The 13,452-nt window shown below is 37.9% G+C and overlaps 2 protein-coding genes across 2 annotated transcripts; both read right to left on the bottom strand.

The window, feature by feature from the left end:
* Positions 1-2,440: 2,440 nt before the first annotated feature.
* LOC133744181 (homeobox protein SHOOT MERISTEMLESS-like) lies at positions 2,441-5,644 on the bottom strand. Its single transcript, XM_062172326.1, has 4 exons — positions 5,128-5,644; positions 4,772-5,024; positions 3,070-3,314; positions 2,441-2,821 (listed from the first exon to the last, which is right to left on the bottom strand). The coding sequence occupies exons 1-4, from the start codon at positions 5,464-5,466 to the stop codon at positions 2,615-2,617; spliced, it is 1,044 nt and encodes a 347-aa protein (XP_062028310.1). The 5' UTR covers positions 5,467-5,644; the 3' UTR covers positions 2,441-2,614.
* A 4,161-nt stretch (positions 5,645-9,805) lies between these two features.
* On the bottom strand, positions 9,806-12,764 carry LOC133725986 (plant UBX domain-containing protein 4). The gene is made up of 4 exons (XM_062153419.1): positions 12,181-12,764; positions 11,306-11,582; positions 10,536-10,631; positions 9,806-10,438 (listed from the first exon to the last, which is right to left on the bottom strand). Exons 1-4 carry the CDS (start codon positions 12,672-12,674, stop codon positions 10,046-10,048), a joined length of 1,260 nt encoding a protein of 419 aa, XP_062009403.1. The 5' UTR covers positions 12,675-12,764; the 3' UTR covers positions 9,806-10,045.
* Positions 12,765-13,452: the final 688 nt, after the last annotated feature.

Below are 13,452 nucleotides of genomic sequence, written 5' to 3'. Positions count from 1 at the left end.
GGTCAAATGAGCAAATTTGGAGGTCCCAATAGAAATCGTCTTTAGCTAATATGTATCGGGTTACATATCAAGTTATCTTTCCGCTATGTCACTGCTATGTTAAAGCAAATAGAATAGTTAATTATGCACTCTTTGCTAGTTGGTGCTTGTTATAATACAAGTCTCCTATAAAGATTGCTGATATTATTTCAGAAAAAAACATCTAATTAGGGGTTTAGGCTCAATGTCCCCCCCCCCCCCCAATGTATTCTACAATTTCATTAATCAAAGCTTGAGGGCAGCCGCACCAGCCCTTCATTCAAAAAAAAAAAGAAAAAAAAAAGTGTATTGTTATGCTTTTCCAGATGAGCTATCGTATACTTTGATATGAATCATACGATTAGTTTCTTCATGACCGTCCTTGATCAAATCGACTTGTTCATCTACGATTCTTGGAACGAAAGCCACATGATTGAGTATATTATTTTGGATTCTTTAGCTTTGTTCTGTTTAGAAAACGTTGGATATATATTGCGAGAAAAGTATTTTATTGATATACGATCTTGGATTCGAATCAATATTTTCTTTTGGATTAATTTGATCCATTTCATAGGGGATTTGGACTAAGAAGTTGCACACGATCACTTGTCGAAAAAATCAAATTTGGTTTTGCGATGTGCTATTCCTTTTTGATCAAATGATGATTGATGGCAGAGTTATTCTGTTGAGAGTTTGTCTCTTACTGTAATTGTAGAATGGCTCACAAGTCACAACGACTCGAGGGAAATCCTACATGCCATGCCTTCATGCATGTAGTTGGAGTTGAAGCACCTCAATACCATACCATTCGGGAATTGCCGGTGGTTACTGAGAGCAAGTTCACCGGGCTTGTTCTTGCCCGGGCACCACGTCAAAAGGAGGCTGGGGGGGGGAGGATTTCGGACTGTTCATCCTTCCACCGGAGCTGGGGCAAAACTACAGGGGGAGGCCCAGGGCACCATCTCGGTCACCATGGTGACTGAGCCCGTGACCCAGGCTGCCAGGCTGGCCCAAGAAGAAGAGAAGGGGGGAGACGCGCGCAGCCGCAGACGTGAAGCCCAACCGCTTGTCTTCTAGCGGCGACAGGACAGCAGGCGCGTTGGGCGGACGATTTTGTCGTCTAGTGGCGTGGGGGTGCAGTGGGGGTGCGACGTGGCGTGTAGCCGTTGGGCTACTTTTCAGTTTGAATGCAACGGTCCACAGATCTGGACCGTTGCTTATGATTATGAAATGGATCTGACGGCTGGAGATTGCAGTGGTTAAAAAAAAAAAAAATTAAATACCGTTAGATTACATAGGTAACAAAAAAAAATTAAACCATTGATTTTTATAACTCTATAAAATTTTCTATAAAATTTTTGTAACTCTATAAAATTAAATACCTTACCTCCTATTTTACTTCTCACACCAAAAAAATCATATTTCTTCCTCAAAACTTTTTGATTCCAATATGAGTGTACGAGGCAATACGATTGTCCAATATGAAAATTTATTTGAATAATACCCTTACAAATGAAAAGCTAAATGAGATAAAAGTGTCGGTGGAGTTAAAAAAAAAAAAAAAAAAAAGTGTCGGTGGACATATAATTTGTCTACCAATAAAATTTTCTTTGATTGCATTTTCAAATTGTTTATCAATACTATTTATTTACATCATACATTTCTCATTTTCCAAAAAAAAATTAATAAAATATTCGATGAACAGTAACTGACTGGTGACCCTGACCCAACGGGTGGAAGCAAAGATCCAGTGGCAATGAATAGTTTCCTGCCCTGGTGCCCTGGTGACCCAACGGGTGAACTTGCCCTGAGGGCAGCGAGTTAGAGATGCCGTCACATTGCCTTATTAAAGCTTAAGGCTGGTTCGGATCCGTGGACATCCCAGCCTTGGATCCAGAAGAGGCGATCCAATCCATAACTTGGCCGACATTGTAGATTTGTAGAGATCCCAGTGTATCAGCCGCCTGCTGATGTCGATGTCGATGCCGGTGATAATGTGATATGGTTCAAACCCCGGTGCTGAAAATGCAAGATGTTCCTTGGAGTAGTGCTGTTGAAGTTGGTGCTGCAAATGATGCTGGTAAAGTTGTTCAAGGAGATAATATGAGAGAAAAGGAAAAAATGAAAGCCATGCAGAGTTTAGAATCCAGTCTTAGGCTCTATGTTTGTAATCAATGAATTTCATGCCGATTTCATGGGAAGAGTTAGAAGGAAATAATATTTGTTAAACGATAAAGCGGGGTGTAGGTTGGGCTCCAGAGATACCGAAGTTCTCTATCTGGAAATCTAAAGGAAGTAGCCGGTTTACAATGGTAAGTTAATTGTGGCCTCAAAATGGTGATTAGTTAGATGTAAACATCATTGCAAGTCCAAGTAACATGAGCCCAACGATTATCAATCAGCTAAGCTAGGATATTTTCCATACATATTATCAATCAAACCAAAGGAGTAGACGTGCAATCCATATTTACCATACATTGATAAGTTCACTGTGCCTCAAAATGGAAATTAGTTATATGTAAACATCATTGCTAGTTCAAGTACATTAGCCCTACGATAATCAACCAGCTAGGGTATGTTCCATACATATGATCAATCAAACCAAAGGAGTAGATGTGCAATCCATAGGTAAAGGATTGCAGATGAGATGGTCCATATAGTAGAATTGGGGATGATCCACCATAGCAAGTTGCATACCCTCTGAAGACGGCTTCCAATGGCGTTTCCTTTGGTTTATGAACCAGTTGTTTATCTGCTTCACAGTCAGACCTGTAGATGCTGCTAGTCCTAACTTTTGAGGCTCCTGCATATACCAATGTACATATATAGTATCATTCATACCGGAAAACTATCAGAAAAAGAAGATTACCATGTATAATAATAGATTCAAGACTATCACCAGCACAAACTAGTATTATTCTAATGTATAACCAATCATAGATACTGCTACAGATGAAGATTAACTATCACGAGTTATGCGTGTGCGAGAGTAAAGATAGATAATCTGAATTGTGTTCAAGAACATGCATATAGAGTGGAACTGATGCATACCGATGGATAGGGCCATGTGTAATTTCTGCTCCACCATTCTTGCAATTGAACCCGAGCTTCCTTGGGCAACTTTCCGTTTTTTTTCTTCTGCTTCAACTCCTGGCTGAGACCGCCAAGACATCCACCATATTTTTGCAGAAGCTTAGCTTTAATATCCCAATCTTCGGCTCTTGGATCTATGCCCCTCTCATTCACATCAGCCTCTTCTGAAGATCCACTTTGTCTAACAAGATCACCAGTACTAGCTGACCGTGCCACAAATCAGTAGAAAAATCATATATAAGATGCACATGATAAGTACTTAATACCATATGCTTCAGTCATATCCATCAATGAACAAATGATTGGGTAGAAAAACATGCAAAAAGTATATATAGCTTCAACTTGGTGGGCAAATTTTTGCCTAGGTGCCTAGAGTCACTTGACTAATCAACTTTGTTTCTTATAACCAACCATAGCAGAGTTTAATTATGCATAAATGATTAGGATTTGAGTAACAGTAAAAGAGTGAGAACTAAGTGTCATGTCAAAGGCATATGGTGACTAATACATGTAGCTATGCTTAAAAATTATTATACAATCACCTAGCTAGCTGAATTGGAATGCTAAGTCATCTCCATCAACAATATATTAAACTAGCAAATATGCTGATCAATGGGAACTGAATGATAAGTGCCCTAGCTCACATACACGTAACTTTTGAATGAACAGATCCATCTCATGGATATATAAAACTTAATATTAGGGAATGATAGTACTATAAAGTATTAAAACAGCAGTCACTCCATTGGAAACTAAGAGAAATCCAACTTCCATTACCACAAGTGAGAAACCAACTACATAAATTGATTATCTGAAAATTAATTGAAACACACACACACACACACGTGTATATATAGTTACATATATCCCCATACTGTAAAATCTATATCTAACTCAACCTCATGCTTTCAACTTTTAGCAATGCCTAGCTTGAAGAGGGAATTCCTCAGTCAAGTCAATTCTTGATAAATTTTCAAACCAAGACTCCAAGACTCTCGTTTTCACTTGAAAACATGGCCTTTCTCATCTATCTCCATATGCATATGAAAGGCTAATGAGAAATATATCAAGATTCTTCAGGTACACTTGAGGACAGCCTTATTATGATTAGACATGATTATTTAAGAAATGTCTACAGCCATAAGCATTAACCGAGTATATCCAAGGGTAATATCAAGCTAGTTCTATGCACCAACAACTTGCAAGTGAGAAATATTAATAGTTTTATAGTTGGGATGCTAACACAGCAATTGTGCAAGCAAAGTTTGCTCCACCCTACCAAACTAAAATTTTGTGTTACATTCCAATTACTTTCAAAGAAATGCACTTGTTCATTATCTTAATGCCTTCGAAAACTGTTCAAGGCTTGAACACAACAGACTAGAAAATGGAACGACATAAATAATTAAATAACCAAGTAACTAAGTAGATACCCCATTCTAGACCAGACAAAGAAAAGAGATAGAACTAAATTAAGCTTACACATGCATATAGTCTACCCACTAAGCAAAAAGCTTTTTGCCTGATTAATAAGCTAGAAAGCTAGCCCTTTTCTTATTCCATTAAAAGTTACACATGCATGGAATAAGGAATTCGAAGGACCTCTAGATCGATCTCATTGCAGTATTAGATAAATTAGAAAAGAAACAAGGATCGTCACCAGAATATGATGGTGAAACGGATAGAGCTTTGAGCTGGGAGTTGATTTTAGAGAGGCCAAGCATGGCTTCATGGAAGGGCTTTGTGAGCTCTTCATGGTACTTAGCAAGCATCTCACAATAGGCCTCCATGAACTGATCCAGCTCTGGGTCTGGTTCTGATTCTTCACATGCTTCAGAAATTGCAGCCGCATAAGATATTGAGGCCGCAGCCGCATGCTCTAACCTAGCCACCACTTCAGCAGGTGCCCCAACCTTGAAAAAATAAAAATAAAAACCCTCATGATTAATAGCAAATAAATTGAGAGACATAACAAGGGCATGCAGCTAGATCAGAGAAGCTAGAAGCTATATATACCTTTTGACAATTAACATAAGAGGCCAAGAGGCGAGGGAAGAGAGGATGACCCATGATCTTAGCTTTCATACTCATCTCATATTCCTGACTATCATTTTGGTTGGGGTTGATGTTGGTAAAAGGCAGAGAAACATAGTGCTGCTGGTTACTAGAACTACTAGTTTGATCTGCAGCAGTAGCATAAGAATTCACAAGAGGAGGAGGCATCAACATCCCAGAAGAAGACCCAGATCCCATCACACCATGACTGTAATACTTACTATTACAATTATTACTCCCACCCTCCATCTTCTCTATCTCTCTCACATTAGAAACCCTAAACCATCTCTCACTCTCCATCTGTTCAATGCTGGTAAATAATTATGAGCTCTACTACAAGAGGGGAATGCCTCCCGGTTTTTAAGCTTGAGAGTGTACATTTTACAGCTAGCTAGAAAGACCAAGGGGGTGTAGCAGTGAACAGTCGCGGTCAGTCAGAAACATGAAGATTTTTTTTTTTTTTTTTCATCTTGCTTCTGTGCATAAACAGTAGCCCGAGATGAGAGAGAGAGAGAGATGCACAGTGAACGAGGTGTGCACGCGGAGTTAACGTGTAGTTGTGCAACTCCTACTGATCGAAGCTTAAAATGTTTCCTTCCCGATACAAAAAGCAAAGCTAGCTAGCTCTTTGTATTTCTTCATCTCGATTACTGGAACTGCAGTGAGTGACGTCTAACTGTATCTGAATTGCAGGTCTTGAGTCTAATTATTAGGGTTTAAGGGGGAGAGGTTAATGATGTTGTTTGATGACAGTACTGTGACACAAGCATCTGTATGTACCACTACTACTATACTCTCTGTCTCTCCCTCTCTTTTTTTTCTTGGCCAGTTGGCCTGCTGGTGGTGGATTGATGGGAAATGATCAAACGTCAACCGTCATTTTACTGATTGAGCTTGATGCTAGTCTGTCTCATTCCTTTCTTCCATCCATTAAACCCTGTTTAATATACTCTGGTCATTTGATTGGATTGTCCTATTTGTCCAGTGTCCATTGCCCTCTCTCTCTTCCCCATGTATATAACCATCTCTCTAATTCAGCAGAAATGTAATCTGATGTTAAAAGAAACGTATTAATACATTAATATAGAATGAATTAACATGTCGATAAATAATACACCAATTTAATAACCTACTAATGCATCAATCGATAAATGTGCTAAAGTATACTAATGGTTTTTAGAATTTAAATACAATATCTCCCTTCGTTTACTAGTTTCTTAAAAAGTTATATAATTTTATTAATTACGTCTTCATTTTCAAAGATTTGTTTTGATTGATGGACATAATCATGTTTTTATTTGAGTTCTAACTTGAAGTTTTATACTTAGTAGGGATAAAATTAGTTCACTACCACATAAAAATTGACCAACAAACAGAATCAGTCTCCAAGACATCTGTATGTACTCATATAAACAAGTGCAAACCACAATGTGTTGTTAGTTGTTACTCATTGGTTGTGGAGTGGACAGAACTGGATCTATGGAAAATGTGAATTAGGGTTCCTTATTTTTATACTCAGAATTCGTATACTTCTCAAGATATAAATAAAATGATGGTTGATACTGGTTGATACTGATCTATCTATGTTGCAGAATTGCAGATCAGCATGAATCAAAGCATGGACTGAGCTAGGTTTAGGTCTAGTTCGTAATAATTCAGGATTAGAAAAAGTGGGTTTTGGGAGCTGTAGCCGTGGGGAAGGGAAAAGAGAAAAGCTGTCGGAACGTCCCTACATCCCTTCTGTCTTTCCTTGACTCCAGTCTACTTCTCCCTCTCTTCTCTGCTCGTATTTTGGTTTCATTCCCACTGCAAGTTAGAATTATTAATTACTTCTTTCAGGGCCGGTCCTGACATTTTGATGGCCTGAGGCAAATAATTTAAATGTGGCCTCACATAAAAAAATCATATAATCGAACAAATTTTTATATATATATAAATTAAACCCCTACATTAATGGTAATGCAAGGAAAAAAAAAAGTGTTCAATTCCAAAATAATTTTTCAATTTCAAAACAGAATATATTTAACTACAAAAGAAACCGATGAAAAAAGGGCAAGTACATTAATATTCAAGTTCAAAATATTCTTTCCATAGAAGCTGGAAAAAGAAGGAACAAAAAAGTTTAATTGCAAAGAAACTAAGACCAACAAAAAAAAGACAAAAAAGTGCAATTAAACTAATTAAGAAAAAGAAAAAAAAAAGACAAAAAATCGGCCACTGTGTTTCGAACCTTGATGCTGTAAACAACAGCACATCTATGTTACCACTGCGCTAGCGTGGCCGCATTGTAATAGGAACGCGAAAATAAATTATATAATCACAAACGAATATATGTAAAATTGAAAAAAAAAAAAAAAAAAAAACTTTGCGGAGGCCCGTCGGAAAGTGGTGGCCTGAGGCGGCTGCCTCAGGCAGCAGCCCTCAGGGCCGGCCCTGACTTCTTTTTTCGTTGCAAGTTTCATGCTTTCGCTTCTTTGGAGCCACATATATATAGAGAAATACAAATTTCAACCTAACATTCAGAATCGACCTCAGTTTTTTCATACTGTTTATTTCTTGAACTTTATATGCAAATGTTGTAAAATCCTTACGAAACAATAGACTTAAATACATACATCACTGCATCACTTGTACAAGACTACAAACACAACCTTAAAGTTTGCAGATTTATCTCATAAACGTTTGAATCTTATATCCAATATTATTCTTTCGAGTTTCGATAATGAAAGATTAACTAACTCAACACCCTTCAAGTATAACTTACTTCTAATATTTTACATCTACTTTGTTCATAACCTCAAATTTCATTATCATAGTAATGAAAAGTTACAAGATATGGGATGCCTTCAAAATGATTTTTATGTCACGTACGTGCATGAACTCTTTATTTCATTTCATTTAGTTTAATTTTCTTATTATTATGCAAAAGTATTGGTTACTGGCTCATCGAGCTCACTACAATCAATCATCAGTAAATTGCAAGCTCTGTTTTAACTAATAATATGAACGACCTTATGCAAACCACATCGTGCATTGTTACATGAACTAGAAGTTCATATATACATACATTAAGGTCTTGTTGGATTCGCGGAAAATGAAAGTTGTTCATTTCTTGCATTTGGGATGCAACAGTTTCCTGAAGCAAAGGAAAATGGAGGGGGGGCAAATGGTTCATTCCATACTCTAATATTTCAATAAATCACTTTCCCTCATTATTTCATTGCATTTATTACTCACAATACATTATTTTATTACATTAATTACAAACTTTTTAACAACTTTTCGGATTACTTTTCTTATATTACTAAACATCGAAAATGAAAGTTTTTTGGAAATTTCATTTCCCTTCCGATGGGAAATACAAATGAATTATTTTCCTTTCCGCGAACCAAACGAGACCCTAGTACGCCATTAACAAAAATCACTCTAGCTTTATACATGTATCAAATTTAGTGTGTCATGCATATAACTAACCATTAAAAACTAAATCAAGCAATAAGGTATGGTTATTAGCTTAGTATATATATCAGACACTTATTAATAATTCAATATGGTACTTGACTGGTAGCAAATAGAGTTTTTGAAGGATCAGGAAACGTGATATTGATACACATGATTTGTTTATCCGTGTTTTCTTTCCCTTTCAACATAGACAAATTTTGGAATCTGATGATATGTCAGCAATCAGCACAAGGGAAAGAAAGGAAGAAATATATTGCTCTTATTGTTATCGAAAATAGTTATGAAGGGAATAAAAAAGTTGATTCAAGCTGGGTGAAAATTAGTGACAATTTGGCGATCGAGGTTAATCTAGGTACACAAAACAAGGAATCCACATACCAGTTGGTTGGAAATTTTGTGACAGTTTAAATACCTTTTAGTGGGAGCATTTGTTAGAAAACTTGTGAAAGTGCAAACACCTTTTTTATCGGTAAAAGCAAACACCTTTTTCTTTTTAAAGGGCAAAAAAACACTTTTAGAGCAAGTGCACCCGTAGTCAAGAAAAGGAAAAGTCGAGAAGTCGAGAATTCGACCAGTCAAGTTACTATTCACTGCCACTTTTAGAGACAAACAATTTGTCTGGATATATTTGTGAAAGTGCAAAAACCTTGCAACGCCAACGATTTGTCAGCAAAATTTTTGAAAAATGCAAACACCGACGGACAATTTGTCGGCAACACATGTGGAAGTGCAAATACCGACCGACAATTCGTTGGCAACACATGTGAGAGCAAACACCTGTTATAGCCTACTACCTAAATAAATAAAAAGGGAAAACTTTACTGCAGATTGACATTTGTGTTTTCACTAGATCATGAACAAGTTTCGCCTAATGACAGTACGTGAAGCTATGCTTCAGTGCATCATTATGGCATTTGAAAAGCAAGATCAGGCCACTCAGATAGAGTGGCATATAGATCCTAAACTATATATGCTTGGCAGATTTCCACCCTGAAATATAGCATACATGATGAATGATGATTGTATTCACTTCTTTCTGTTGGCAGATATATGCAGCTAAACCTGAAAAACAAATTCATTTGAAGTTGTGTAGAAGACTAGAAGGGGTAAAACTAGACCGAGAAAAGAGAAAAGAGAAAAGAGAAAAGAGAAAAGAGAAAAGAGAAAAGAGAAAAGAGAAAAGAACGAGGGAAAGCCATTTTGCCTGAAAGAGGTTCTTCATTCAACAACAATGTACTTAACATACTAGCTTCCTATGCTTTAGAAACACATAATATCTTGCATAAGAAAAACATAAACCGTTTGATGAACGCCTCCATGGATAATTTCAACTTCCTTGGGTCTAATAAGAATTCATCATAACTAGGATAGATGTACTTAAATCTGGCTCTGAGACTCAAAAGCGTCTGCAACCTTCCTAGAGTTTTTGGATGATAACAGAATTGGCGACACCGGCCTGCTCAATTGTCTGGTCCAGATCAGTGAGCTGTTTTGGAGGAAAACCCATTGTCTGCAATCGGTAATTTCTTACCCCACCAGGTCTTGATGCATCGATAAAAGCATGGATTTCTCTGATTGTATGGTGGTTGTTGAAGCGAGACACCATCCGGGTACCATCTGCCAACCTTAGCTGAATAGAGGTCGACGGCAATGACTGATCAACAGTTAAGCCCATTGATGGCAATGGAGCAGTTGTAAGAGGAGGACTGGCAGCAGCAGTTGACTCAGAGGCAGCTGACTCCGAGCTGCTGCCACCTAATGTTCTTCCAACACCCTGAAAAGCAACCTGACCCCGCTGCTTCAATGGTTCCTGCAAATAGGTTCGCAACTAGACATCAGAAACAATGAATAGGATGAAGATCAACAACAAACATACTACGAGAGAATAGAAAAGAACTAGCACATACAGGGTAGTCTTCCTCCCGCTTCATAAGACTGACATGAACAGTAGTCCTCCTACTAGCTGGTTCAAGCTCTTTTGGGCACTCAGACTTCTTGATGCTCTGTATTTAAAATAAGACATCATCTCTATCAGAAGAGAGATAAAACCAGAAAACAGAGAAAAATAAAGTACCACAAACAAGTGCAATAAAAGGCAAAAGAACAACTAATTATGGCATGTAAGCAATCGCATATGAAAACTAATAAACCAACTTGTACATACATCTCTCTCCTCTTATTTTTCTTTAACTACTCTATGTCCCAAACCATTTATCAAAATATTGAAGGCAAAACATGTTGAAGTAGATCCAGTCATTCCTAAGAGTTTCGATCAAATCTGGGCCAATCATCTTTAAATAGAACACTCTCCTCTGCAGAGCCATACGTTGCTTGACCGTCAATCTCTAGCAGAAAATATAAATTTAAGGATTCCAGAACAATAGGTTACCATCTTCCTTTAGTCTTTCAGGTCTCTTTGTATCAAAACCACGTAATGTTGTTTTAAAACTTGGACATTTTCAATCTAGCATCTTATATAACTTTTCAGAATCCAATGACATTTGGACAATGGGATGACTAAAAGTAAAACAGCAAGGAGCTAGTTGACTAAACAGAAGATCTGGATCCCAAGCAGTAAACTTCACTTAAAACAAAAGCTGGTATGCTAAAAAAAATAAAAAAAGGTATAGAGCTCTGAAAATAATTGAAACGACTGGATAATTTCATGAAAACTTACTTCCAAGAAGGCTGCATTTGCAGGATCATCCAGCCTCCGCAGCGGACCATCATCTATGGAAAAGCCATTCCTCCAGAATGTAATGGTGTGATTGATGGACTCAGGTGGCTGAGGTGCAGCAGTTGGAACGGTCTCTCCTGTAAGTGTTCTAGCTGTTCCAGTAAAACTTTTTGAGCTTGACGAAGGTTCCAGAGGTCCTTGTGCAAACTGTCTGGCTTGAGTGAAAATTGAATCCACGTCACCTCCGCCTCTGGTGGGGTCTTGGACAAGCATACCACTGGAACAACCAAACAACATTAACAATTGCAAATTATTAAACATGCTACAGGGTCTATATCTGGATAAAATAAAAACTCAGAGAAATTTCAGGTTGACAAAAGCAAGAATGTCTAATAAACTTGACAATGATTGGAATACGTTTAAGGATGAGTACACCACTAATAATAGACTCCTCAATTCCAAAAAGTTGATTCTTGTTAAGGCTACCTACAATTGGGACATAATGATTGGAATAACCTGCTTTCCGATCAAAACAATTTTTGCAAGAAGTGCATGATTGCTTATTAAACACATATACCAACAAATAATGTAGCATTGGATTTCCATGGGATAGAAGAGTTTGTCTAAACCAAACTCGAAAACATATTCAGCCGAGTTTAGATGGTTTCTCCTGCAAACCCTTCACTTTTCTCAGTAACCTATCAATTGCTAAGAAAACAAATTTGCAGCTTAATGCAGTAAGTGAGTTAATATGGCAAATTACTAACACAAACCATTGGATTCTATATTCACATTACTAAACCAGAAAATTATCCTTACTAAAGAAAAAGCCAATAATTTTACTCCAAATATTTGCGAGCCAAATAAGAATATACCTTTTCTCGCCACCGGTGTAGTACTCGTTGGGCTCATCGGAGTCACTGTCAGACCCATCCTTCACCGGACGCCGATTCAGATCGGAAAGCGTGCGAATGCCGCCACGTGTACGCGCAGCCGGCGGCTTGTTGTCCTCCTTGCTGCTGGTCCCGGAGGCGGCGCGTTTCGACCGGAGCTGGTAGGCCGGGCGAGACGGAGCCGGCGACGGGGAGCGAGAGCGCGTGGGCGACTGGGAGGGCGAGTACTCGGGCGAGTGTGACGGAGACGGCGAGAGCGAGTGGGAGGGCTGGACCGGGTTGGTGACGGTGACGGCGGCTTCGTCGTCAGCGGCGGCGTTTTCGTTGTCCAAGAAAGTGGAAACGGCGGCGTCGAGGTCGTAATTGTGGGATTCGAGGAAGAAGAGGGCTTCTTGTTTGGAGGCGGAGGTGATCTCGCAGAAGGAGGTGATGACGGCGTCGTTTTGGGGGCTCGATTCTTGAGCTTCGGCTTCCATAGTGTTCCTCTTCTTCTTCTTCTTCTACGCTCTTTTGATCGGATTCTTAAATTGCTTTCCAAGACAACAATTTGGGAGCTTCTACGCTCTATCTTATATATGCGTCTCACTTTACAAGTCATTTTATAGTCTGAAAACATTGGGCTCAGTCCATGCCTAAACCGAATGAGAACAGGCCCAACTGCTCTGTTTCATTATATCTCTTATTTAAATCAACAAAAAATAAATAATATTTAGGTTATAGAGTGTAAAGGATGATTACTCAACTAAATAAATATAATTAATTAATATGGTTCTCATTGCATATCTGAAAATTTCTTACTTGATTGGGAAATCATCCATTTGCAATTAATAATTGTTCAACTAAAAATAAAAATATAGTTAACGATTATAGTTTTTATATTCGTTGCATCTCGATCTGTCATATTGCTATATCAATCATAGGGTTGGACGTAGTTAGATGTGAATCCTCGAGCAATAGGAATATATCTTGAATCGTCTCCTTGTCATCATTTTTAATAGTGATACTCTCTACCTCGTTCACTGTTAGTGTAAAATTCTTAGTAAAGGTGGTTTATAATTTGAATCTCTTTATACCGATAGCAATAGACAATCATTATCCATTTAAAACACACCAACACCACCCAAAAGAGTGTAATATTAATTTAGCTCTCTAAAGTAGGGAAAATTCTTGGCGATGCAAGTGAACTAACAATTCTACCAGATCTAAGCCAATGATATTTATATGTAACTTTTCAGAAAAATAGGTGATGTGATG

This window comes from Rosa rugosa, chromosome 1 (genome assembly GCF_958449725.1).
Source record: "Rosa rugosa chromosome 1, drRosRugo1.1, whole genome shotgun sequence".
In the NCBI taxonomy this organism is placed as follows: domain Eukaryota; kingdom Viridiplantae; phylum Streptophyta; class Magnoliopsida; order Rosales; family Rosaceae; genus Rosa; species Rosa rugosa.
This window is presented reverse-complemented; position numbering and strand designations above follow the sequence as displayed.

Bases quoted from the DNA above. Each gene is read 5' to 3' on its own strand.
- LOC133725986 (XM_062153419.1), bottom strand. From the start codon at position 12,674: ATGGAAGCCGAAGCTCAAGAATCGAGCCCCCAAAACGACGCCGTCATC. The intron at 11,583-12,180 runs GTATATTCTTAT...TGGTTGTTCCAG, and splicing joins TACACCGGTGGCGAGAAAAG to TGGTATGCTTGTCCAAGACC. The intron at 10,632-11,305 runs GTAAGTTTTCAT...TTTTAAATACAG, and splicing joins CAAATGCAGCCTTCTTGGAA to AGCATCAAGAAGTCTGAGTG.
- LOC133744181 (XM_062172326.1), bottom strand. From the start codon at position 5,466: ATGGAGAGTGAGAGATGGTTTAGGGTTTCTAATGTGAGAGAGATAGAG. The intron at 3,315-4,771 runs GTGACGATCCTT...TGGCACGGTCAG, and splicing joins CGTTTCACCATCATATTCTG to CTAGTACTGGTGATCTTGTT. The intron at 2,822-3,069 runs GTATGCATCAGT...TGGTATATGCAG, and splicing joins ACACATGGCCCTATCCATCG to GAGCCTCAAAAGTTAGGACT.